At 45.4% G+C, this 26,265-nt stretch overlaps 2 protein-coding genes across 2 annotated transcripts in view; both read right to left on the bottom strand.

The window, feature by feature from the left end:
* The window catches only part of SMARCC1 (SWI/SNF related BAF chromatin remodeling complex subunit C1), a 93,566-nt gene extending 90,773 nt beyond the window's left edge, over positions 1-2,793 (bottom strand). Inside the window, exon 1 of the mRNA XM_074844691.1 lies at positions 2,527-2,793. Coding sequence (XP_074700792.1) covers positions 2,527-2,793 — 267 coding nt within the window. The remainder of the gene's footprint in view (positions 1-2,526) is intronic.
* A 2,333-nt stretch (positions 2,794-5,126) lies between these two features.
* Positions 5,127-26,265, bottom strand: part of LOC141921050 (KAT8 regulatory NSL complex subunit 1-like) — a 32,896-nt gene continuing 11,757 nt past the window's right edge. The window contains exons 3-13 of the mRNA XM_074818935.1: positions 25,835-26,017; positions 23,974-24,104; positions 17,439-17,631; positions 15,654-15,819; positions 14,384-14,548; positions 12,473-12,645; positions 10,309-10,430; positions 9,996-10,050; positions 9,351-9,463; positions 8,113-8,332; positions 5,127-7,336 (exon numbers count right to left, since the gene is read on the bottom strand). Coding sequence (XP_074675036.1) covers positions 7,112-7,336; positions 8,113-8,332; positions 9,351-9,463; positions 9,996-10,050; positions 10,309-10,430; positions 12,473-12,645; positions 14,384-14,548; positions 15,654-15,819; positions 17,439-17,631; positions 23,974-24,104; positions 25,835-26,017 — 1,746 coding nt within the window. The 3' untranslated portion in view covers positions 5,127-7,111. The remainder of the gene's footprint in view (positions 7,337-8,112; positions 8,333-9,350; positions 9,464-9,995; positions 10,051-10,308; positions 10,431-12,472; positions 12,646-14,383; positions 14,549-15,653; positions 15,820-17,438; positions 17,632-23,973; positions 24,105-25,834; positions 26,018-26,265) is intronic.

The raw sequence follows: 26,265 nt of genomic DNA, 5'->3' as shown, positions 1-26,265 counted from the left end.
AGCCTGTCAGGTCCCCCAGGCCTTGAAAACCCCAGCACAGACCTGTTTCCAACTCACAGGGAGGAAAGGCTCAAACATCCGTACTGCGGTCCAAGGCCTGGGAAGAAGTGGGGGACCTCCTGCAGCTCTCAGTGCAGAGAAACAGCACAAAATGACTTCCATACATCACACACACGCACAAAAACAGGGAGCGGGAGGAAGTCTGGAATAAGCAATTTTGTTTTCTGTCATGTTTGTTGTCACTAACAGTGTTCCTTCCATCTTTACAGGCATCCTTTTCCCACCCACCTGAGCCTCCCCAGCACAAGCTCCCAAGGCACATGGTCTTTCTGCGCATCCAGGGAAGGCCCTTCCTCCCTGCCAGCACTTTAGCAAAGAAGGAACGGGCCTGGAAGGTTTGTGTCAAGAACATCCTTTCACAGCAACGCAGGGTTACAAACCCCACACCGCTGCTCAGCGGATCTCAGCATCAGAAAACCTCTGACCGAGTGACCACCCTGCGTGGGGAGCCCACTCCTCCCCATCAATGAGCCTCCCATGCTAATATTTAAACCTCTTTTTTAGTTATACTCTAGAGACATGGAGAACTCTCAGATATTTGAAGACTTGTCTAATCTAGAGACAAGAATGAGAAGATACGGATCCTTGACCAAGCTCGCTGCTGCTCTCGGGATTCTGGTCCCCAACGTCCCCAGAGCTCCCAGAGCTGGACACAACACCTACTACAGCCGACGGTTTCATCACTGCTGAGATGCACATGTATCCATTTTTAAGAGTATAAACTGGACAAAATTCAGCTATCATCGCTGTGGACTTTTCTGAAAGAAGTCAGGAACCTACAGCAAGATGAAAATAGGTGTAAGATGAACTAGAGTCCATCTACTGCACATCAAAAAGGAATTAACACTTCCATTTAGATTCATCTTTAAACACTAGTAGTAAACATCAGTTTCCTTGTTTCCTAAAACAAAAATAATTTTCCAATTTTTTAAAAGGATTTTACACAGTATTTTGAAACTCGCCCAGTAAAGATGACTTCTTCGCCCAATTCTAATTACCTTCCAGAGTTCAAGAAATAAATGAAGCCATCTAATCTTTATAACCAGTAATTCTGTGTAAACTAATTATAATAAAGGAGTTTTCCTTTGGTACACAAAATGAAGGCTCCCATTCTGAACTACAGATAAGAGGGCCCGCCAGGCTAGTAAGGTGAGAATCAGCTTGTCTAGACAGTTTTGATTCACAACAGCAAGGGACAATAACCGTTAGTGCTTTAATAAGGTGACTTGCTCTTCTGCAAGGTGCCAGTTCAAAGTTATTTCAAAAGTTTACCGTCGTCTTGTTGGGTATTCAGTTATGAAATCGAAATGAAAGAACACTCCTTCTCATACGTCTAGAAACAACAAAGCACAACCAAAACAAAGTCAAACTAAAGTCATATTTTTGCGTTACAATTTCCTTATCCACATAAATAGCCTCAAACGATGACCTCCACCCCACAGCGCTGCGCTCCAACAAGCCATGTGGCCGGACCGGTAAAACACCCCTCTGAAGGGGTGCTGGTTCCTAACGCGGATCACTTCAGACACCCGCTTCAGAGCGCTGCCATGGAACTAACCCAAACCCGCAGGGTAACGGGCAAAGTGCTCCGCGAGTTACGGACACCAGACCTACCGAGGGACGGAGGGCAAAGCTCAGGTAAGCAGAGACTAAGGCAGCGTTAGGCTGTCCCGCATCTCCCCTCGATGCCGCTCTGCCCCACCAAATGCTCTTCCTAGGATTGCTAAAGCTGTCCGGACAGATGTACCTGCCTTTGTGAAGTTCACATCAGGTGATTTTTCAAGGCTTAGACATTGAAAGGAAGTTACAAAACCATCACGCAGGAAAAACACTTGAAGAGAAAGCAAAGGAAAACAGAGCAAACTGTGTGAGCAGGACTACAAAGGCGAGCAAGGACGCTGCCAAGAAGTGAACTTGCCGCAAGCGCAAGCAGCGCGCACAGCTCGGATCGCGCCAGACCCGGGGAACGCGGCTCTGCGCGGCACAAATGGTTTTTTCTTTTTTGTTTTCCCACCCTTTTTTAAACACCCCGACGCTTCAGGGGTGCGGTTTAAGTGAAACCCGGATAAAATCCTGGCAAGCTAAGCCGGGACTTGCCCGCACAAGAGAAGTTCCCGCTGCAGCTCGCCGCGGTGTAAACATGGACGCGGGGCAACGGCCGAGCCACCGCGTCTCAGAGGGAGAGCGGGGACCCGCCACAGCCCCCCCCGGGGGCGGCTGCCCGCCTGGAGCCCCCCCGGGCCGTCCCGGCCCCGGGCCGCCCCGCTCCCCCCCGGCCACGCTGCGGGCGCGGCGGCGAGGCCGCGGCTGACAAAGCCCGGCAGCGGTGCGGGGCCTCCCCCCGCGCTCCCCTCCACCCCCTTCCCGCCTCGGGGAGCCGCCGGGGAACCCCCCCGCCGCCGCGGGAATGGGCCGTTAAACCGCCGCCCCCCCCCCCCGCCCCCGCCCGCCCCCGCCGGGCCGCACCTTCTTGTAGTGCTTCCCCAGCCAGACGCGGACCGAGTCGAGCTGGGACACCGTCTCCGGGCTCTCCCAGAACTTCCCCGTGGGGCCGCCGTCTTTCCGCCGCGCCACCGACAGCGCCGCCAGACCGGGGCCACCGCTCACCGCCACGGCCGCCGCCGCCGCTCCGGGCCCCGTCCCGCCGCCCGCCGCCACCGCCGCTGCCATTGTTACCCTCGCCGAGCGCCGCCGCCGCGGCCCTGCGCCTCCCCCCCGCCTCACGCCGCGCATGCGTCGAGCGGCGCCCGCCCCGCCCCCTCGGGCATGCTCGGGGACACGCCGCCCCGCCCGCCCCCCGCCGCTGCGCGCGCCGGCCCGGTGCGCCCCGCTGGGCCCGGTGCGGCCCGGCCCGCCCCCCCCGCCCCCCCCCGCCGGCGCCGGGCCTCCGGGCGCCGCCGCCCTCAGCGCCTGCGCCCCGCCCCCCCTCCCCCGCGCAGCCCCGCCGCCATCTTGGCGCAGGCGCGGGCGGCCCTTTTGCGCGTGCGCGGGCGCCCCGTCCCCTCCGCCGCGGCTCGGCGCATGCGCGCTGCCTCCGCCCGCCCTGCGCGCGGCCTCGCCGCCGCCGCCGCCCCCGGGTTGTTCCCTGGGCGCCGGCCGGACACCCCGACACCGTCAGGTCTCCCCGTCCCTCCTCACGCGCTGGCCGGCCACGGCCGCCCCCTTCACCGCGTGGTGACTTTTCACGCCCCTGCTGTCCCCCCCGCGCACTAATGGCTTTGGGCGGTTTTTTAACGTTGTTTAAATGCGCCCTGTCTCATGTTAGCTCCGCTCTTGACACCTCTGCTCCTTCCTCAGCGTCCCCAGTGCCGGCACACAGGACCAGGGTGAGGCAGGAAGGTCACTCCTGGCAGCTCTGGGTGCGGAGGCTGCGGGTCGGACCTGATCCAGAACTCTTTTTTTAGTCTAACACACATTATGCTAGTAAAGAGGAGTTGGGTATCTAGGGTGGAAACCCAAATTTTTATGTTCAAAGCATCCTGGCACTCTGAATCCCAGAATTATCTCGGTTGGAAAAGCCCTTGAAGCTCCTCCAGTCCAACCATGAACCTCACCCTGACCGTTCCCAACTCCACCAGATCCCTCAGCGCTGGGTCAACCCGACTCTTCAACCCCTCCAGGGATGGGGACTCCCCCCCTGCCCTGGGCAGCCCATTCCAACGCCCAACAACCCCTTCTGCAAAGAAATACTTCCCAATATCTGCTTGCACTAGGTGGTGGTAGCAGATGGAAAGGTGTGATACCACTTTATGGGCATTACATTTCCACTCATACAGTAAATAGTTTTTTTTCCTGCTGTGGAAAGAGGCACACGAGAGACCTGCGTACCCTTTTATATCTTAAGGACAGCAGGCGGTGAAGCATCAGACCCTCACAAAGGATAAGAGGACAGCTCATCCTCAGGTACAGCTGCAAGGATGTGTCGCTGCACTAAGGGGGTTTTTTTTTCCTTCCCTATTTCTGAGGTCAGTTGACCCCTTGCCCTGGCACAGACGCTCCTTGCACTCCTAAGCAGAAATTAAATGAGCAAACACCTTCCAGGCTTCAGACTTTGTTCTATCGGTGCCAGTGAAACCATCCCCAAGCAGCATTGTTCCTACAGCGACTAAAGCTTTACACAGAAGAGAAGGAATGACATCTAATAAGTCATGTTTTGGGAAAAAAAAGTGGAAGACACAGAAAGGAAGCCTCAGCTTTCAAAGTCTGAAGAATGTCATCTCTCCCCTACACAGTAAGTATGAAAATGACAAGACAACACACGTGATAAGAAGGCGGAAAGTGCTAAGCATGGAGGTAGCACAGTTGTAACCTCAGCTAGAAAGGACAGCTCTTCCAAAACGCTCTTGATTGTGTATTTATGTGAAACAAAACCAAAAATACCATGATCAGGAGCAATTCTTCAGGTGGGTTATGGGGAAATCCCTCAATCTGAGCCCCTTGAATGGCAGCTCGGTGTGGGACAGGTTCCTAACGTGGCCTGCAGGAAGTGTTCGTGCAGCTCCAAGTGCATCAGCTGCAGCACAGGAGCAGAAATTCTTGACATCACGTTCCTCACATCTCCCAAACCCGCTGAGGAGGCGTAAAAAAGAAGGAAGAGGGGGAAGGATTGAAGAGAGGAGGCAGGCAGGAGTAGGAGGTCAGACCTCAGTGAACACTCACACACTGATGTTTTGTAAGATCCCAGAAGACATTAAAATGGAGGCAGATGCTGATTTTCACGATTGCGGGGACCGAGGAAAGTGTATTTCAGGTACATCAAAGGTGATGATCTTGGTCTGTCTCCCTTGTAACCAGTGTTCTGCTGTTAGGGCTCTTAGGTAGCATGGAATCTGATTGATCTGGACCTTGGAAGGGACAAATATTAAATCAAAGACTTCATCTGGTGGGAACTGCGAGACATTTGCTGTGCCATGTGGGAACCACGAGGATTCAAGGAGATGGGGAGTGCTACTCCGACCCTACACCCAGCCAACTCACAAGGCTGCACAGGCTCCGGCAGTGCTCGTTATGGCTTCAAAAATGAAGTGGTTTAAAATATAATGAACAAATCCACGCCAAGTCTTCACTGCTGGGCACGTTCAGAAGTTTTATTTATCTTTTCATACTCACATCTAGTCCAATGGAATGAGTCATTACAAAGCAATTTTCCAAAAATTTGCCTTTTTAAAGACATGTAGCTCTGACCGAGTTCTACTAATGCTCTATTTGTGAATCCAACCATTCAAAATACAAAAATTCAAATACTTGCAGGCAAGAAAATCTGTATATAAATACAAAATACAACAAATTTTAGTGAAGGAACTTGGGTACAGTTCCATGATTGGCTCTTACATTCAACTCCAGAAAAGAAAGAATGATGAAATTGGGGGCTTCTTCAAATTCTGTATTTTTCAAACCAAACCAAAGAAGCAGCAGCAAAGTCTAGAATCAGAGAATCATCTTGGTTGGAAAAGACCTTGAAGATCATCTAAGTCCAACCATGAACCTCACACCAACTGTTCTCAAGTTCTTGGTCCACACAGCTGGTAACAGAAACCCTGCACCCAGGTGTGGTCGTGCTCCACTTAACGCTGCAGCTTTTTGGTTTCTTTTTGAACTCGCCACAATTTCACTCCATCTGTACACGTTTTGGTAGCGGCTAGATGAATTACTGCTGGCTGCCACTCTGCAGTTACCTGTTTGTAGGTAACGCTTGGGCATTTCACTGCCACTTTATCAACCATTATCAAAAAGCTCTTCATCAAAACTACAATCCCCATATAAAAACATCCCTGGCCTTACTATAGGCTGCAAGTGTTCCCCCTGTCCCCGAACACTTCAGCCCAGAAATAAATACTTGCACGAAAGGACACTTCTGGAGATACAGGAAGTAATAAAAACCACCAAACATCTAGAAATCTAAACTTCAGTGACCATTTTGAAAGGCAAAGTGAATATATTCCATAATGAACAGGTAACATTTTTTCCTCTTTCATTCTTTCTTCAAGATGATTATTTTAGTGAGAAATTTTAGGCAAGCTGAAACATGTATTTAACAAATTCAAGTTATTCTTAACAGCAGCATTAGTTTTGATACATTCTGGTGGGACATTTACCAGGTTGATCGGGTTTGAAGCTCACTCCCTGAAAACAGCTCTGTGTCCAGCTCACCTTGAACCAGCCGGCAGCCAGAGGCCCCTTTCACAGAGTGCCCCTTTTTCTCAGCTGTATGGCTTTTCGGTGGCTCTTGCCAAAAATCCCTGAGACAATGTCTTCACTCCAGGGAGAGAAGGCAATTGAGAAAAGATACAAAGAGTCAGAGAATTGTAACACATCAATTTTGTTACAGCAAGGATACCACAAGACGGGCCTGCAGCTTCTGTGAAGGAAGCAGATACAAATCTTGAGTTGTGCAGGGCGAGGGAAACCCAATTTTCATGTACTTACAAGAAGAATTTTTAAAAGCTGCATTTTAGAGTACAGACCATGCAGCCTTTTCCTTCCTTCTTCCTCACCAGGTCTTTGGTTTGTATCGAATTCACAACAAGAGGTCCTCAGACCTTTGTGGCATTTGGAAATTGATCTGGGAGCGAGCAAACACCACCCTGAAACCTGCTTCTAGCCACAAAAGGACCCAACAGCCACCTGGGAGGTTGTAAAGAGAGACTGAGCAGCACGTTTTCTTTCTACTGTTGGAATTCCTGTTACTCAAATCTCCCATCCTTTATATATTACCCAGCACTACTCTGTCTGTAGCAGCACCTAACCTTCCTGTGACAAGGCAGCTGAGCCTTGTTTTGCAGACCTGACCAGAAATTGGCCTTTCTAAAAAGCACTTTTCCTTGGAGGTCCAGCACCATAGCTCCATCGGGTGCCTAAACCCCTCCTCATCCAGAAATCCCCTCATCTGCTGCTGAAACCAGGTGTGACAGGCAGCGGTGCCCCACGGCACCGGTCCAGCGGACAGCCTTCTGACACCACAGCCCACGCAGCTAACACTTCAAGCACACCCCAGGTTGGGCTGATCATCGCTGGCAAGCTTTCCTGGGTCACAGTGCCAGACTGAACTCCTCTATGCTTTTACTGCCGTCTGTTTACAGGTGCGATCCGAAAACTGCATCCCCGTGAAGGTGGGTATGACACCGTCTCCAGAGGAAGGCCTGATGCCCGGCTTATTGCTAGAGACCCAGGGCTGAACGCCAGCCTGGTCACAGCCATCTGCAGTTGAGTGCTGGAGAAGACCCTGGTAGGCAGAATCTGAAAGTGGAAACGTGCGAGGCTCCCAAGGCTGTACATTCTGTGGAGTGAAAAAGGAGAGAAGGGAGAAGTTGCTGAAATTAAAAGCCCAGAATTAAGTACTTCAGGAGTTCTACAATACCATCTCCTCCCTCTCCACACCAATCTGCTGAATGACAAGCAGATTCAGTTTAGAAAGCGAGCTCTAAGTTTGCCAGGGTGCTAAAGCAAAGCCAAGTTTTAAGAGCAGTGAGCACTGGGCACTATTCCCAACGCTTCCAGGATCACCAGTTCAACCTTCCATTGGTATCAAGACGACTGTCTTGCCACCTCTGCTGACACTCCTTGTTTTTCATAGTCTCTTTATCTGAAAAGGCAAATGCTGTGCACTTGAGCCCAAACCACAGACAGATCTGGTATGAAGTGTAACACTGTGCTTGTTAAGGCTTTACAAGACCAGCCATAAGGACAAGAGGAAGTTCAATTCTGGTAGTTTCAGAATTTAATCCTTACCAAAGTTAAGCCCTTCTGCCAAAGAAGTATCCCACGATGTGGGCAACTGCCTGAAACTATTCACTGTCATGTAGGTGACTCTCTCCCACCCACTAGCAGTAATCGCAAATTCTGGGTCAATATTGTTCTAGAACGACAAACTATGACATAGAGAAGAACCACTTATCCCACTCTGAATCCTTCAGCCAGCCCAAGTCTCAGCAAACGCACAAGCTGACCTATCTGTTGAGCAGTGGGAAGCTCATGCAGCTTTCAGGAAGTTATATACCCATAAAACTGTTTCAGAAAAGAACACAGCTGACATTTGTTACAGCATAACCTCACCTGTATTGCTGCATCTGGCATTTCCAGGGAAGATTCACTGAAAGACAGCAGCATTCTGGTCTGACCATGGACAGAGAGGGCTTGCAAACTGTTGCAAGCCTCAGAGCCGTGCAAGCCAGTCGAAGAGTGCACACACAGACCATTAAGGCAATTAAATACAGTAACTGGAGATGCTGGCTGAGGCTGCCCAGCCCATCGGCTGTCTGCTTTGTTGGAGGACCTAAAGCAAAGTAGCATTTGGAGCACAGTCAGTTATGTACAACAAGAAACCTGAATAAAAAGATCACTGTACAGTGAAAAATGTAAGCTTTATCCCCTCTGTACAGTGAGGTGAGATCATATTGCCCAATTAGTGCTTTAACTGAAGGGCCCTTTCACTCCTATCTCTTCAAAGAGCATCTCATGGCTTCTTGGGCAATCACCGTCCATTTCACTCATCCTGAGCATGAAGAGAACAATTAAGCATTAAGAGAGAGTAAAACCTTCTGAAAATAAGTAAGACAAAACTGAAAACCACACCAGCTGCTACTAGAGACAAAACTGCCATGGCTGAAACTACCTGGAGGTACTCCAACATTCTTCCCTGGTGTGACTACAGCATTCTGGCCTTTTTCCAGAGGTATGGATTACTAACAATATGACTTGTCAGTCCTTCTCCCGACTCTACTGCTCAGCTTGTGAAAACATCAGAAAATTGCAGCTCTGATAAGAGGCAGGGATCTCAAAAATACAAAACTCTCAAAACAAAGAAAGCAGAGACGCCTACTACCACCCCACTGAAGGAAAGGCAGAGGAGAATTCAACTTTTACCCACACAAACAGAACACATGTACCTCTGGACACAGACCAGATTATTCTCTGTCCAGGCAACAGTAAAAAGGTACAGAGATACAGCAAATGAGCTGAAAACAATCTCTGCAGCAATAAGCTCTGTGAAATTTAAGTAAGCCGGAGGAAAAATGCTTGAGGTATAAAGTACTACGGTTAACACAAAGCTCTCAACACAAGAGCCTGAGATTAGTATGAAGCTAATTTTTAACAGGACTGTGACATGCTGCGTTACCATTCTGCTGATTAGGCCCTGTTTTAATCAGTTTTGCTTCTATTATTTAATGGAGTAACTATACAAGCAAAATAATTGCTTCGATCAAAAGGAACTTCTTGAATCAGGATCAGGACAATTCAAAATTAAGAACAAATAAAGCCACCTCCCCCTGTGAGTAGTAGTATGACAGTACCTGCCTCCTCGCTTGTGGGAAGAAGCTGCTGCCCAGCAATCCCAGCGGGCTCGTTCAAGATCTTCATATTTGGAGTGATGACTGGAGTACACCTCATCAGAAGTATCCTCCAACTAGTAAGAGAAGTTTTTGTCTGAATACTTCAAACACAAAATCTTGCCTGCAGGCCAAGCCTACTGTTCTAAAAATACAGGTAAGCAATATCCAACCCATTCAAAGTGTCTGGGAACCAGCACACGCACTTCCTATCCCTACCTCATTTTCACACTTTTCCTTATGTACTGAATTGGGAACTTGTTCATCAGCCCGAATTGTCAGGAAAAGACGCAGGTTGTTGTGTGCACAATATAAATAGCTGCCAGGGGCATGAAATCACACACAGAAGGGTTCATCCTGCCTGCAGCTAGCAGCAGTGACCCACAGCTGACACACCACCGCAAGCCTTGTCTCTGCTGCCCTTTGACCGGCCTCAGATGCAACTGCATCGGCCAGAACCGAACAGCATTTTGCACAGCGACTTCGCTTACTGGGCTGAGAGAATTTAGTAACTGGTAAAGACTGACTCCAGAGCTACTTATGTGCCATTTGGACGTTCTCAGAATGGCTGCAGACGTTTGAGACAAATTGACAACGCTGCTTTCTTACCTCAGACTCCGCTTGATTGAAAGGCTCCAGTGCCTCAAGCTCTACTATCCTCCAGCTGCAAGGGGCAACACAAGCTAGAGATCACTTCCAGGAAAAACACGTTTGGTACTAACATTTAAATCCAGGCAATACTAATACCTTTTTATTTGTTTTTGTTTTTTTTTTTTAATTAAATACTGTCTTTTTTTATCCATTAGGAATAATTTCCTTATGACATTTCATTAAGAGGAACAGCTCCCATTCTGTCCAACTAAAGCCATTTCCTCCTGTCACCCCCAGGAGAGAGGAGGAGTAAAGCCTGGTCTGTAGATACCTTGGTACTGCGATCTCTTTGTACCGAGGCTTCTCCACCCGAGTGGCGGCTGCCATTGACTTTGGGATCACAATGTTGTCGATGTCGTAGGAGTATTCCGCTTTTCTTCTTTTTGAGGACTGCTACAACAGAGAATGAAGAGAAAACTCCATGCAGAAAATTAATGTTGACACAAAAGCATATTTGAATATACCATGGAATGCAACATGCAAGTGCAGTGGGGTCTTTCCACTGTCACTGTTGTTCAAGGAGATTTTGGTGATGTCATACAACCTCTAAGGTTTGGTTTATTCCTATAGGAAGCAGGGTAATACTTACCTACCTCAGTGGGCAGGATTTCACTTATAACTTTGTATATGTTTGTGTCACCCATGTAGCAAAAAAACAATTTAAACAGGCAAAGGCAGCAAAAGATGCTACAGTTCTTTTGTTCCTTTCTCAAACATCCTTTTGTTTTTAGGTAGAGAGGCTGACCACAAATTGAAGTTCTCAGTGGCCACAAGGTTAGCTATGGTTTATTACTGATGTAATATTCTTTAAAAACCTTAATAGACACGGGACTACTCAGAAGCATCCTTAAGAATCTGATTAGGAAGCAGAGACTGTACCTGAAAGAGAAGCTTACAAAAGCAGCAGACAACTCTGAGTTGGTTTGTTAAATCTGCTGTGCATCAGAGAGGGAGAAGAGCCCTTGCAAAGAAAGCGTTAACAACGTGGGAGCCATAAAGCCTGGGAGCTGATCCAAGTGAGATGGGTGTAACGAGGGGCCCACTACCCCTTCTACAGGAGTCACAGAACCATTTAGTCCAGTGAAGATCCCCAACTACGGTGTTGTTCTCCTGAAGTACAGAACAGTCAAACCTAGAGGAAGCTACTTAAAAATCACAGAATCATTGAAGACCCGTGGAAGAGACCCTTAAGATAGAGTCCAACCATTAACCCAGCACTGCCAAGTCCACCACTAAACCGTGTCCCTCAGCACCACGCCTACATGTCCTTTAAACACCTCCAGGGATGGGGACACCCCCCCTGCCCTGGGCAGCCTGTTCCAGTGCTGGACAACCCTTTCAATGAAAAAATTTTTCCTAATATCCAGTCTAAACCTCCCCCGGCACAACTTGAGGCCGTTTCCTCTTGTCCTATCGCTTGTTACTTGGGAGACTGACCCCCACCTTGCTACAACCTCATTTCAGGTAGTTGTAGAGAGCCGTAACGTCTCCCCTCAGCCTCCTCCACTCCAGACTGGTGTGTTATCCCCTAGTTCCCTCAGCCGCTCCTCACAGGACTTGTGCTCCAGACCCTGCACCAGCTTCGCTGCTCTTCTCTGGACACACTCCAGCACCTCAACATCTTCCCTGTAGTGAGGGGCCCAAAACCAAACACAGTAATCGAGGGGTGGCCTCACCAGTGCCAAGCACAGAGGTAACATCCCTTCCCTGTCCCTGCTGGCCACGCTAGTGCTGATACAAGCCAGGATGCCATTCTCCTCCTTGGCCACCTGGGCACACTGCTGGCTCATATTCAGCCAGCTGTTGACCAACCTCTCCAGGTCCTTTTCACCAGCAGCTTTCCAGACACTGCCCTAAGGTCTGTTCCTGTCAATTAGGCCTAACAATTACCTATAAGCAAAAAGAGGAAGGGAATAGCAAGTCTGAGCCCCCATCCTTCCAGGTCTCCTTTGCTCAGCATACTTGGAGAACCAGGAGTTACTCAGTGCTTTTCTAGAGAGGTAGTTATTGCTGGAGGCATTTTTTTAATCCTCCTCTACCTGTAGAAAAGCAAGGAAATGTTAAAGATCATGTCTTGGCTGATGTTCCTGCTTCATATAGGGAAGTCCATAGCAATTAAATCTCCACTATTTGTAGCCAAATAAAGCTGTAACATTATGTTTATATAACTATTTGCTTACAAAAAAAAAAAAGGAATCAGTAGAATATTGTCAGTACTAAACTTGAAACCCACCAACCTGGCTGGGAAGCAGCGCCTGAGGAAAAATGAAGCAAGTAGCTGTAACACCAACATCCAAACTGTATTTCCCATCAGCAGCAATGACCCATCTGAATTTGCCACAGGTCTGCAGCCCCTGGGCAATGCCTGTTAAGAGGGGCATCCCCCAGCTCCTCTCTAACCAGATTCATTTGCCCCAGCTTTTGTTTCAACTCACCACTGCAGAGCTGCCAGTGAAGGGGATGTGGCTGGCAGAAGGGGCTGGAGGAGTCTCTGGGTACAAAGACAGTGGGTGGTGCAAGGAACCATATTTATGTTCCTGAGGACTGGAAACAGGGAAGCTGCAACGGGATGTTCCTTCAAGCTGCCCTCTCCCTTCGAACAGCGACCCTGTTGTTAAAATGTGAACAGAAAACCAAGGTGAAGTCAGGCTGACTTGAGACCGGCGATACCCCGTAAGGTCACCAAACCCACCCCAGGGAACACAACAGAACAAACACCAGCATTAGAGAACAAATGTAAACCAGAAGCCTCAAGTGAAGTGTCAGTGCTCTGCAGCACTCAAGATGCTAGCCCAAAAACATTACTTTTGGTGGGTGTTTCCACAATAAAGCCGAAGGTGAAGTAGAAGTTACAGCCATCAAGAATTGCACTTCTCGGTCCAAAACACAGCCACACAGAAAAAAGCTTCCTTCACTGTCCAACTGGTCAAGCTGGTCCTATTTCTAACAATCTCTCCAATGACAAACCACACTGATTTTAAGACAGATGTACTCTTCTCCCTAAAGTTCTACATAACAGCATCTTGGTAGGCTTTTTCTACATCAATTAACTTTTTATTTTTCCCATTTGTGACTGGCTTATTCCAATGCCAAATACCCCAAATGAAGCAATCTTCCAAACCTATTGTGCCAAACTACTCCACTACCCAAATCCTTCCTAAAGATCTATCTCTGTGAGGCTCTTAGAGTTAAAAATACATGAAAATCATCCAGCATTACTGCACCATCCATTAGAACACGCTCTTCACAGCGGGTGTCTACGCCACCACCACCTCCCCATAAATAATAGTTTTTGTGTGGTCTTGTGGCTAAATATTTGAAAAAAAGGAAGGAGGTATAAAAAGATAAATCAATTAAAAGTCAAACACCTGCTGACCAGTTGACAGAATCTGTACTGGTGTGTTATTCAAGCATCCTTGAGTAGGTTCCTCACATTTATTCAACACTAAGCACCTGCTTGTTCTACCCTCATTACCTTCCAATAATCAGCTCAGATGTATCCCCGGAACACTCCTCTTTAAAACCAACACTTGTCCCCATTCAAAGCTAAGTAACCTCAGCCCAGACTGACTAAACATCATTAAATCAAGCTGTAGCTCAGATCACTAGGGCCAAACACACAACCTGAGGCTGGTGACACTTTCAGCATGGAAGTTGTTGTCCCATAAGAATGTCGAGAATACGGCCAGCCTGCAGTCTGCACGTTATGTTACTTCCCAAAAATGATTTGGCACAAAAACATGCCTTTTAAAGAAAGCCAAACGGAACACTGATCCTAGTTCACTTAAAAACTAGGATGTGTTTTAGCTGGGTTTCCCTTTTCCTGTCTTGAAACTGGCCTGAGTCTTCTGTCACTCTCTTTAACCTGCTGTAGACCATTTAAAATCATCAGCTCTGATGGGCTGATGAAAAAAAATTAGGTCTTCCACAACAGCAAAAGCAGTGTGCAACTGGAACAGCAATTGCTATCACAGCAGAAAAAAGATGCCAGATTTTTGCCAGGCAAATACCAATCTACTCTGATTTCAAATAAAGGTTCATAAACGCTTCGGTTTGGGTTGCTTGCTTTCTTGAAAGAAATATAGAGAACGGTAAGGTTTATTTTTAGTAACTCGGCTGAGGCCAGTATTTCTGCGTCCCTCCAAGGGGGTCAGAATTTCTGTAGTTCGCAAGTTGCTGGACTCAGTCACTGAGACATTACTATAGGACAGAGTTCAAATTATCTTCCACTGGAAGACAGGGAGCTACTTCCTCCACTCTACCTTGACTGGTTCCCCTCAGGTACTGGTTAAAAGCCCACATTTAATTTTTTAACTTGATCTCAAACTCCATTTTGCTTAGCTTACGGGAGGCAAGCAGGAGTGAAGAGTGTAGCTTTGGGAACACGCTGGTAGTTGGATCTTCTTTCTTTCCAAAATGGGACATCTCCAGAGTCTTGAGCTCACGGCTCAGTAGTCTATGCAATCCGTCTTCTCTTAATAAGGTCTCAAAGTGCAAGTGGAGAGGGTTGCCTGAAAGTAGGAAACCCAAGTTATTTTGTTAAGTGTAAGGCTTCCTCTTTCCTTGTTAGCAATTAACATCTGAGGACTGGTAAACCAATGAAGTGACACAGCCAACTAAAGCAAGCGTGTAGATGGCAGGCTCTCTCGCCCCAGGCGTGCTGTGAGAGTGGACAGGACGAGCACAACCCCAGAAAGAGCAGTCCCTGTCCTGGCCCTCTGCCAGCTGCAAGCCCACAGCCAGAACCCAACACCTCGCCCTTGAGCTTCCTCACCCTTAAACTAACCTCAGTCATACCCACTACATAGTACTTGGCATTTGTTTGCATCATTATTTAATGAGCAGAGGTGAGCTTATACTTTTGTTTATGATAAAAATATTTTTGGAGAGATGCTCTCATAGTTGTACAGTAGAAAAAGTATTTTCCTCACTGTCTCTTAACCTACTCAAAAACTCCTTTGTGCACTTTCTTGCTCTTCCATAGTTAAAGGCACTAGCAGTGCTGCAGCCGCTATCATCCTTCAGTTATTTAAACAGAAACTAAATATTGGGATTCTACAGAGCATAGTTCATAAAGCAACCACGGAGCACATCTAGAAGGCCACAGGTGTTTAAATAACGAGTGCTTGGCCTCAAACAGTGATTTCACCCTCAAAATTAGTGCTAGAGGTCTACCAAACAACTGTCACACAGCCTGTAAAATCAGCGTTAGATTCCAAGTCTTTCAAGTCATTCTGCAGGGCAGGGGTTTAAAAGGAACTTACAATAGTTCTTCTACAAGCTTCCAGAATTAGAATGTTCCTTGCAGAAGACATAGAGCTGATCCTAAAGAAGTGATCTAAGCTTAAACTAGAGGTGGCAACTGCCACAGAGGCAGGCCAAGAGGCAACGTGGTTTCCTAGGCTCAGAATCTCCACGTCTGCACCCTTGGACTGAAGATGTGTGTCTGGTTACTACGCAGAACATCACTGGACATTTTTCGTTCTCCTCTAGAAACACACTTACAACTCCGTCAGCGCATTGTTAACCTCCTTGCACATGAGGAGGAAGAGCAAAGAGGGCAGTGGCCCAGTAAGGGACCCTCTTTCATGTTATAACAACGTGGGATCTACTCACCATGAGATAAAGAGAGAATGGGGTGGAAGCCAGAGTCCAGGAGGGCTATGCGCTCTTCTAGGGACATGGTGTCGGGGTCTATTGTCTGGACAGAGGCTTTGCAGCTGCACAGGATGCAAGAGTTGGGCCATTCACAGCTGCACTTCACCGTGAGAGGTTTCAGCGGCTAGCAGAAGAAAGGAGATCAAACATTTAAAAATGGAAACGTGCTTCAGATGTAAGTAAAATTGAAGTTCAGATCCACTATCTCCAGTCCGCTTTCTATAGGTATACTAGTTTCCGTTCACTGAAAAAAGCAAAGCCAGGCAAGTTTTGAAAGACTGAAAAGCATCTCTGGTATCATCCTTCCCCAGCATGAACTGGGGAAAAACAACTCATCCCAAAACCCCAAACCATAACCAAGCAGATTTGCAGGGTGAAAAATCAAATCAAGAGCCAGGGTCAGTGTTAAAAGAGCGTGCAAGAGTACTACCACAGGCTGCTTCTCCTCCTGACCATGGATGAACCACCTCATCAAAATACTTCAGTGTATTACGGGACACATGTTGTGCGATTCTTTACTAATATTTCCAAGCCAACAGAGCTGCTCCCCTGCGACTCCAGTGAAGCCATAACACTTTATCACTTCCTTTTTAAAACTTCAAACACCTCTGTGCCTTTTCCTATCCTGTTCTTCCTCATCTTCCTCAAAGACTTTTTGTAGCTCTGTTGCTTCCAACAAACTTGATGAAAACTCCTGTTCGGTGAACAATCCACCACCAGCAGTGTCCATCATTCTGACCAATACTGTCTTATTTTCCACTTTTCCTCACTTGCCTGTCTGGAGCATAAGCTGCAACCACAACAGCCCCGATGTCTTTGTTCCACCATTTTTCCCCACGCTGTGGCTAAGACACACCCGACATCCCTTCCTCATCAATGTTTCAGGTTCCGCAGTATCAGTCAAACCAGAAGAGGGAGCATTAGTAATGCTTTACCTATAGCCTAAGCAGACTGAATTAAATCATGCTGGCTTTGCACTCTGGCGAAACAAAAGATCAGTGGGAAAAGTAACACAACTTTTCATCTTTTTGTCTTGAATCTGCAGCTTTTTAAATACCTGTTACTTGTAAATCAACACGTGAGGAACAGGCTACAAACAGGCAAAGAAGGTACAAGCAGCGTAACAAACTGCCGCTTGTCAGCTGATGGATGTTACCACACATGTTCTTCATCAGAATTAATATATTAAACATCTTTAATCATCAGGTAGCTCACAGCTAGGTGTCCAAGGAGTGCTCATGTCATCAGGCGTGGTCGCTCAGCCTTCAAACACCCACAACCTAGTTACACTCAGTCACACACCAGTTTGCCAAGTTTTAACCAAGGTTAAGTATTTCGGGGTGGTGGGGTGTATTTTTGGGTGGCTGGTGGGTTGTGTGTTGTGGTTTGGGGTGGTTTATTTTTCCCTGGACAATTCCAAGGTAATCAACTCCAAAAGGTAACTGGCAGAATGTTGCTGCCCACACTAAAGGCTGAGGTACGCTCTGGTCATCGTTACTCAAAAAAACCCAGCTGCCTGATTTTTAGGAATTCAGAATCAGTTTCTAAACCACAGTTAAATAGAGAACTTGGGACTTTTTTGACATATCTGGGAATTTCATCTAAAATTTTAGAGAAGTGCTCAGAAAACACTGTATAGAACCAGAGTCCGACATTACAACAGATTTTCCTAAAAATAAACCCACACATTCTAAATAAAAACACAGCATAGTTTAGTAACGACACAGCAAAACTTTCACTTACTTTCCTGCTGAAGTGAGACACCCAGGTAGCTCGGACAAGCTTGCGCTTCTTGTATTTGCAAACCGGGCGGATTCTAGCAGCCATGCAGGTATCGTCCGACACAGCAACAAGGCTGTTAAATGGGTTTTGTTTGCCAAATCTCCCCACGTTCATGCTGATCAGAGAACTGCTGCTGGAGGAGCCAGTACGCAAACTGCAACCAAATGAAAAACAACTCTCAGAGCAAGATAGTAAGTTGTAATTCTGTATTTATGATTGTGGCTGCGACACCCGAAGACCCCTTAAGGGTCAGCAGCTAGTGCTTACGAATTTTGTTCTCGCCACGTTTTCAGTCTTTGCTGCATTCTCTCTCAAGTGGTATGTAGACTTCTGAATATTTCATTCGCAACAGAAATGGACACTGAAGGGTGTAAAGCGGCTATATTTTCATCAGTAAAGGGCAGAAAGTCTTAAAGCCAATGCAGATGTGGTAGCCACTAATAACATATGTTCTTTCTCCAACAAAACTTCAGCCAGCAGCTCAATTATCTGTTAATTATCATCTGATAATAACAAAGTCATTTACTTCCCATAAAGACAGCCATTAAACCTAAAAACATTGGCAAACATTCTTTCTATTTCTCTGTTCACCATGGGGTTATGGTAAAATCTGATGTTGTATTTCAATAAACAGATACAAGTTTATGGCCTTGCAGGATATTCTTCTTCTGGAACCATCTGTAAAACAGTGCTTTTGTGAAAGATCTTTTTGTAACTGGTCACACGTTCGTATTACCATTTAAAAACTTAATTTATCTGTTATTTTTGTTGGTCCCAATCAAGCAGGATTTTTTTTCCCTTGGTTTGCATGGCAAACGTTCTCCTAAAATTAGAAGTTTAAAATCTCTATTTTTGTCATGCGAACCAGAAAGGTTCTAGCTGGATATTCCAACTCCATGCCAAACCGTAGGATGGCCAGGCAGAAATCAGCAACGTCAGCAGACATCGACCTGAGGTACTTGTTGGTGACAAGTCCTTAGAACAAGAAGAAACCCAAGCCTCCCCACCCCTGCCACTCTTCACAAAATGAAGAGCTGCTGATTTACATTCAAGTTAGATCATTCTATACTGTTGTCCATTTGTTTTCAGTTTATAAGCCAAATCCTATTCAGCTATAAACATGAGGAAACACATCTGTACGAAAAGATGTGCTTAGAGACCCAAATTTCCCCGGTCACCTCTTCTTAACCACACAAACCAGGAAGATGATAACATTTTATGGACAACAGTAAGAGGCAAAACGCAAGTGAGAAAGTGTTCCACAGAAATACATAGCACCGATGTTCTGTAAGTAAAACCAAACTACTCTATATAACAGGGTATGATGAACCTCTGAAGTCTACGGCCGATCTATACGAGACTATTCTTTCCCAGTGGCCTCATGCCTCCTGCTGCCCTACACAGGAAACACAGGTTTGCAGCAAAATTGGTGTTTTGGACCCGAACAATTCCAAACCACAGTAACTTCCACAGTAGGTAGCTCTGGTAGCATGATGAGGAGGAGAGGGTTGCTGTGATGAGATGTCACTGGCCAAACCAGAAAGAACTCACTGCAGTTGGATGCACACAGGCCATCCCACCTGAGCAGCGACCTGAGCAAGATGTTGTAACAGCCAGGAGGATTGGTCTCGGCCTCTGAAACCAGGCCACCGCTCTACAGCTCACTGCCACTCTCACTCCAGGGAAGTGGAACAACAAGGAAAGGAGAAGATCCGTGGCCAGAACCACAGTTTCTGGGTTCATCTCCACCAAAAACCTGTACTCACTCATGTGTTTGCATCTGCCCTATTGTTATTTGTCACACAAAGACAATTAACTTCTAACGCTATTTTTATTGTATAGCATTCCACACCTGAATAGCACAGAAAAAGTTATACAGTAATTTTACTTGCAGTTTCTCAATACATCTCCTTATTCTCGCAAAATAGCCTTAGATTTCCACCGTGAAGTTTTAGTAAGGAGTGTACCCAACGATCCTATAAAAGTGAGGGATAACCAAACTAGGAAAATCGAAGATATATTTTCAGTTTATCACAGATGACTCAGGGGTGTAAGAGTGTCAGAGAGCACTTTTAAACTTGCGTTCAAGGGGTCCCAGAACTTGTACTCTTCAAGCGCATTCTAATAGTCTCAATACCCTCCAAGGAGCTCTTGGGAATAAGAAAGTTTGAGAAATTTCTATTAGCTTTTGTGTTTAACAGGAAGTTCAACGTATCAAAGTTACACACAGAGGAATTCTAGGCTCTTACTCTCTTCCGACTGCTGAATAAAGCTCTGTATTAAGAAACTTTAAAAATACATGGCACAGCTTGTAAAAATCCATGCTTTCAAGTCTACACAGGATACAGCTTTCCTTCCAAGAGAGGCAGAACCTTCAAAAGCCATTACTAGATTAACAGAAACAAGACAAACAAGCTATCTCAGACAGTGCTTCCAACACAAGCAGAGGATGATTTAACCAAAAAAGATCTGAAGAGACAAAATATTTAAATTTTGGGATCATGTTACATATAGCTACTCATTTAGGAGTGCTGAAAGACAGATCATACTACACTGCACAGGAACTATCCACTGGAACTTATTTTTACAAGTTCCAAAATGGAAATCCTGATTCTGTGTATACACTCAAAAACGCTCGGGGTCTCTTCCCTGACAAGGTCCAAATGAATTCCTAGTATCTGAATAATTCCAGTTTGGGTACTTATCTCGGGATGTGAGCTGGATGCAGAAAGAGTTCTCAATAATTTTCCCAAAGTCTGCCTATTAGGGAACTGCCTCCCAACGCAAGCACCCAGCCAATTCTACAGAAAAGTAAAGAGCACTGAAAAAAGTCTTAAAAGCATTTAGGCACCAGAAGAAAACAAGAGAGCCATTTTTTTAATATCTTAAGCACAGTCTTTTCACCTTATGGAACTTGTAATCCTTCAAGTCAACCTGAAGAGACTGTGCTTAAGATGTTAATGAAAACACCGTGTAATGCCATATTTGCAAAAACAGGTTACAGCGATGCACGGTAACGAGTTTGAATTAACACAACCAAACCTAAACAAAAAAGCAAGGCTCATGTTGCATTGCAGAAGATGACAGGTCCAAGTACTACAGTAAAACAGAAGGGTCCTGGCAATTATCCTGCTGGTCTCTGGCTCCTGCTTTCACACTGCGGTGGCAATTGGTTCGAACATAGCCAGCAAAGCAGTGGCTGTTTGCAGCACAGCAGTCAGCCATCACTCTCCACAGAATCAGAACTTCACCAGCTCCAGCAGGTCAGTGTAGAGATTCCTATTCATCCTAATAAAACTGTTCACAACAGCCTGCCCTACGAGCAGGTCTGCACTCCTGATAAGGGAATATGGAGGTGCTCCTCCCAGGGGGGCAGCTTCAAGCTTCCTCTACTTCTTCCTCTTCAGACCTTTCAGGGAATTAGCTGTTCCTCAGAGCCCGACACTGGAGGCCTGGCCAGAGCCCACATTATGTAAAGAATAGCGACTCCCTGGTACCCATGCCATCCCAACTCCTCAGCCTTTTGGTTTTTCACAGGCAGAAGCATGCACTACCAATTCAGTTTTATCAAAATTGGTAACTGATGTATAATAAAATACACAATGCCTGACTTGCAATTAAGAAGATTCACTGCAGAGGCAGCAAGTATAACATATTTCATGGAATACAGAAGCAGAAAGTAGTATTTCAGCTGGGTTTAAGATGACTTAACTCCTCAAGTATGACAGAGACCCATTACATGACACTGCAAGTAACTATGGATTAAAATAGCCATTTAAACAGATTTAGACATTTATAACTTGGTGTAATACTTTCAGAATCCTCTGGATTTCTACAATGTAAGTCAAGAGAAAGTGGGGTTTATTATCTGCAGAATTAGCTGACAATAAAAGCACGACTACTAAAGTACCTACCTTCAGAAGATTAGCAATGTTACTGCTTCAAGCTCAGGACTAATCTGCTAAGAATTCATTAATTTATCAATCACTGTAGCAGAAACACAGAACTAAGTGTCTGCTTTGAATAATCTATACTTTGGTGCCTCATTCTACTGCAGTCCAATCAATTCTGGGCTGAAACTACCACTGTTAAAATGCAAGCTAGTTCTACTGGAAAAACCTTTACTGAAGTCATCTACGAAAGAAAACAAACTCTTCTCTAAAAAAAAAAACCCAAACCACAAGATGTTTTATTTCATTAGGCAATGCATCAGCCTGAAGCCTCTGCATGTTGTGATTTGTCCAATTTCAACTCCCCAAGACTAAAGCTCAATCAAATGATTATAAGAGCATCAGGTACCTCAGAAGAAGGTGCTGATTTGCAAGAACGATCATGCTGGATCAGACCAAAGGTCCATCTCGCTCAGTATCCTGTGGGGCAGCTGGGCTGAAAATGGGCAAGGAGAAAGGGGTGCAGAGGAGGCTTGGTGGTGACCAGGAGATCTCGGAAGCCGTTCCACCTAGCATCAGCAGCCTGCCACTGAGATGGCGCTGAGGAAGAAGGGTGCAGCAGCCCAGATGCAGATGCTTCACATTGCCAGACATGTCCTGTCACAAGCGGGTGAGTCCAGGCCACCAAATGCCAAGGTGTCTCTGCACGCCAGGAGGTGAAAGCAGCTCCCTGCTGTGCCAGCACGGCCTGGGCAAAGCGAGGCTTTGCTTTGAACAGGACTGGCTCCATCTGTGCTCGAACTGTTTGTTCTTCACCCACCACAATGGCAGTGGCAAGATGCAGCCAGGAGGATCTGCCCACATTAAGAACAGCAGGCAGGTGGCTCTGCAGGAAATAAAATGCAGGGGCCCTGAGGGGATGTCTAGAAAATGAGTGTAAGAATTGGGCAAGTACATACGACACGTACCCTAGTGCTCTCAGGAGTTTCTCCCAGCACCTTCAGCTCAAACCACACTTAGCTTAGGCAGTCCCAGTATTAAGCAGCTTCAACAAATCTTTCTACCATGCAGCAAAATGCAGACTGGTTCCTGCTTTCTCAGTAGCTTCACAGAAAATGGAATGATGGTGACGACTTTACAGAAAATGTAAGGAAAAATCCTCAAGAAATAAAAGCGGTAAGTGCCCCAAATTTTACTCAATTTAATTTGAAGTGCCAACCTGTCATCTTGGGCATTTATGCCTCCTTAAACTAAACTTGCTCATATGTCTTTCACAGATCCCCTAAAGTCTACAGGCATCCAGGACTGGAAACTGAAAGTTTTTTCTCTAGACTAAGTTGACAAGGGAAGAGGAAATTTCATTTGAGCCCCTTCTTTGTAAGGGATGAAGGCCTGAAAGGCAACCTAGTTGCAGCCATCTGCTTACGAGAAAGAACTGAGAAAGCAGCACTGATCTGGTGGGGGAAGGAACATTTTCACTGTGAGACTTCAGTGCAAGTTTCACCATGGTGTTGTCTCTATTGGGTTTATAGCCCTCCCTCCCTATCACGTGTTATCCGATTTACACAGGATTGGATACAGTGTGAAGTGAGTTTTTTGGCTTTTTTTGAAGCAGCACTAATTCTTCCCTCTCCCCTGTCCCAAGAATAAGGTGAGAATAGCTGGAGAAATCTTCAGAGGAGTGAAATAGAAGGGAAGGAAATCAGATTAAAGACTTCTGAAAGACAACAGCCTACAACCCAAGGAGGTATCACAAAGCTATACATGAAAATGGATCAGTTGGAAGAACAGCATAGTAAATCATCGGGACAATCAGCGCATTTCACGGTTGTATTTTCTAGAGAGCCTCTCTTAACTGATATATCCAGTACTCCATGGCATAAAAAGCTTATTCAGAAATTTACAGACTAAAGTTTGCCTCTTGCTACCAAGCTTCTTGAAGCCCACTGACTGCTTGCACAGGACGTATGTCCCCAGTTATTAAACCAAACCGAATGCTAGTTAAACACTGCATGAAGAAGGAAAGCTCCCAGTTTATGTAGTAATCACCACCCCTCTCCCCGTCCATAAAAATATGAAGACTTAAAAGGCTAAGGTATCTCTTCACCAACAAGACAGGCAAGATTTACTTCTCTATATACTTAAAATTAATAAGTAGAAAAATATGTTCTACATTCTATGCAAGGAAAGAGACTGAAAAAGCTCAGAAATCCACTTGTTAAAGAAATAAAAATCAGGTCACCAGGATGCTGTATAGCATTCAACCTTAACCTAGAGAGGCAAGGTACAGTTTGGTCACCTGTTCATAAAAAGCAGGTAATATCTTCCAACAGGCTGCCTACAAGACAGACATCATCATCTATACATTTGGCAGTTTTGCGGTTTTGGTTGTTGTTCTTTTACACGATAAATCACAACTGGTAATTTTATATTACTTCTTGCAAGAAATTCCCCTCTGGAATCCCAACAGACATGCACACCTATTTCAAATTTTTACAACTGAACTGTACATACAGAAATCTTTTAGCTAGAGATCCCTTTCTTAGCTATTATCACCAATGCCTTAAATATGAAATTACTTTGATCAACCTATGAGGAGAACTAACCAGTTAAACACTCCGTTGACTTGGCGAGGTGACGTGGTACAGGCTCTGAGGGGTGCTAGAGACCCACTGATGGGTGTGCAGGAAGGCCTTTGACACACAGGGTTTCCTAAAGACTGTGTAAGATGAGAGCTCTGCAAGAGAAAAAAAATGGAATCTCAAACTCAGTAAAGCTTAATGTGGCAATGAATCTGAAGAAGGATGAGGGGAGAGAGAAAACACAAAAGAGTAATCTAAGGAACACTTTGCAATTCTAATATTGAACTTAAGTAGGCCCAACATCATCAATCATGTGCCATTTAATCAATTGTATTTCATGCAACAACCTCCTAATCAACCCAAAGTCCTATTTTAAATGCATTCGTTCGCATCACAAAATCAGTAACAAAACAGAGCTTAGTTCTCTTAAGCTGGAGACTATTTTCAGGGCAAGATGGCCCAATTTTTGAGCTATTCTGCCTTTTCCACTAGACAAAAAGCTTATACTGTACTAAATGCTGTACTAGTTTCATAGAATATTTCTGAAGTGTTAACGAAATACTAGTGTTATATAAGAACATTTGATGTTCAACACACACTCATTTGACACGATTCTGAAGTGTCACTACACTTTTGATTTCCACACCATTAAGCCCCGATACCCGCAGTTCACTGCATGTGTATATCTACACTAGCATTAAACAACAAACCCCCCAAAGGTAAGAGAGCAATAGGAGTACAGCTTTCCTCATACTGCACTATCAATGTCACAGCTTCCTCCCTTGAAGGAAACATCTTCTTGTCGAATAATTAATACAGGGGTTTACTGAGTCACAGACTGTATCCAGAACACAGCGTTCAGTTGGCAGAGCTTCCATTAACTTGTTTATTCCCTTTTTGAACAATGTAATTTTGCCACAGAATATTTCAAATCTGAATGTAATTACTGACTATACTTTTTTTTTAGTAGATAGTTATCATACAATGAAAATAACCAGTGAATCATCCCATGTTCATCTTGAATCTATCAAGCACAATCAGTCACCTTTGTTCCCACCAGAGTTGAGTTACACAGTGTTCAGATTCTGCAGCTTACCCTTACACATATCGGAGTATCTTCCCTCAAAATTTGCAATAGAAAAAGTTAAAGCAAGCTTTCAAGAAAAGAAGTCTTAATTTTTTTTGTGTCCTCTGAAACACAAGTATTTCCCCTGCTCTACAGCTGCAGCTTGTGAGAGTTGACCCTTCACAGAAGTTAAGGCTAAAAGTACCTGTTAAGTCCCTTGGTCTGGTGACCAGAAGCCACCCACCACCACCCAGAAACACCAGGTTCTGCACAGCACTTAGATAAGGACGATCCTTTAAAAAGGTCTTTAAAACCATCATACACAAACACTGCGGGTCAGAAGTGCCATCAACACCAAGACTCTAGCAACAGTTTAAGATCAGAAATTGAAGTGATCCCAAATACTGGTTTTCAGGATTTTTTCATGACTGCAAACTCAATCACTGTTCACAGACCTTGCACAGTAAATTAACATTCACAATAGATTTCTGAGGTGGTTTTTTTGTTTTGTGGTTTTGTTTTCCTTTGTTTAATTTTGGAGGACTAAGAATACACAAAGGTACAAGAGCTTTTTTATAGCATAAATTGAAGCAAGTTCAGTTGTGTCAAATACAAAGTATAGTAAACTGATATCAGCTAATGCATTAATAGATCAGAAAAAAACAGCAAGAATGAGTTCTAAAGAAATGTTAAAATAGCATATTAAGACCAAATTATTTGATGCGATTTATAAACTGCTGCTGATTTAAGACTTGCTTTAATAGAAGTTTCTTTCTTCACTTCTATCACTGCAAAATTACGTGTTTCTTGATGACTGACCTGTTTCTGCATATTACACAGGAAACGGGAAGGCACAGCATCTCCTGCAGGGCACCTTGGGATAGAAGATGAAGGCGAGAGCCACCTATTCTTTCTGGAGGTCACCAGTGACACAGAACCCAACTGGTCCTGCTTCTTCACTAGGTTTCCTGGCTGACGATCACCACCAAGGACTACTGGGCCCTGGGGATAAAAAGCAACACCAAATTCCACTCACGGAAGCCACAACAGAACAAATATTTCTTAAGTATATGCTAAAAGAAAAATAAACAACTTAGGAGTAACATTTTGAATTAATGAAGTTGGCACAGAATTGTAAGTGTGCTCTCTAACCTAGGAGAAGCAGTTTAAGGAGGAAACTTTACTAGGTCAACATCAGTGCTGTTTGTTTTTCCTAGAAGAGCTGTCCACAGCCATGGCTTATAATTAAC

This window comes from Strix aluco, chromosome 1 (genome assembly GCF_031877795.1).
Source record: "Strix aluco isolate bStrAlu1 chromosome 1, bStrAlu1.hap1, whole genome shotgun sequence".
Classification (NCBI taxonomy): Eukaryota; Metazoa; Chordata; class Aves; order Strigiformes; family Strigidae; genus Strix; species Strix aluco.
This window is presented reverse-complemented; position numbering and strand designations above follow the sequence as displayed.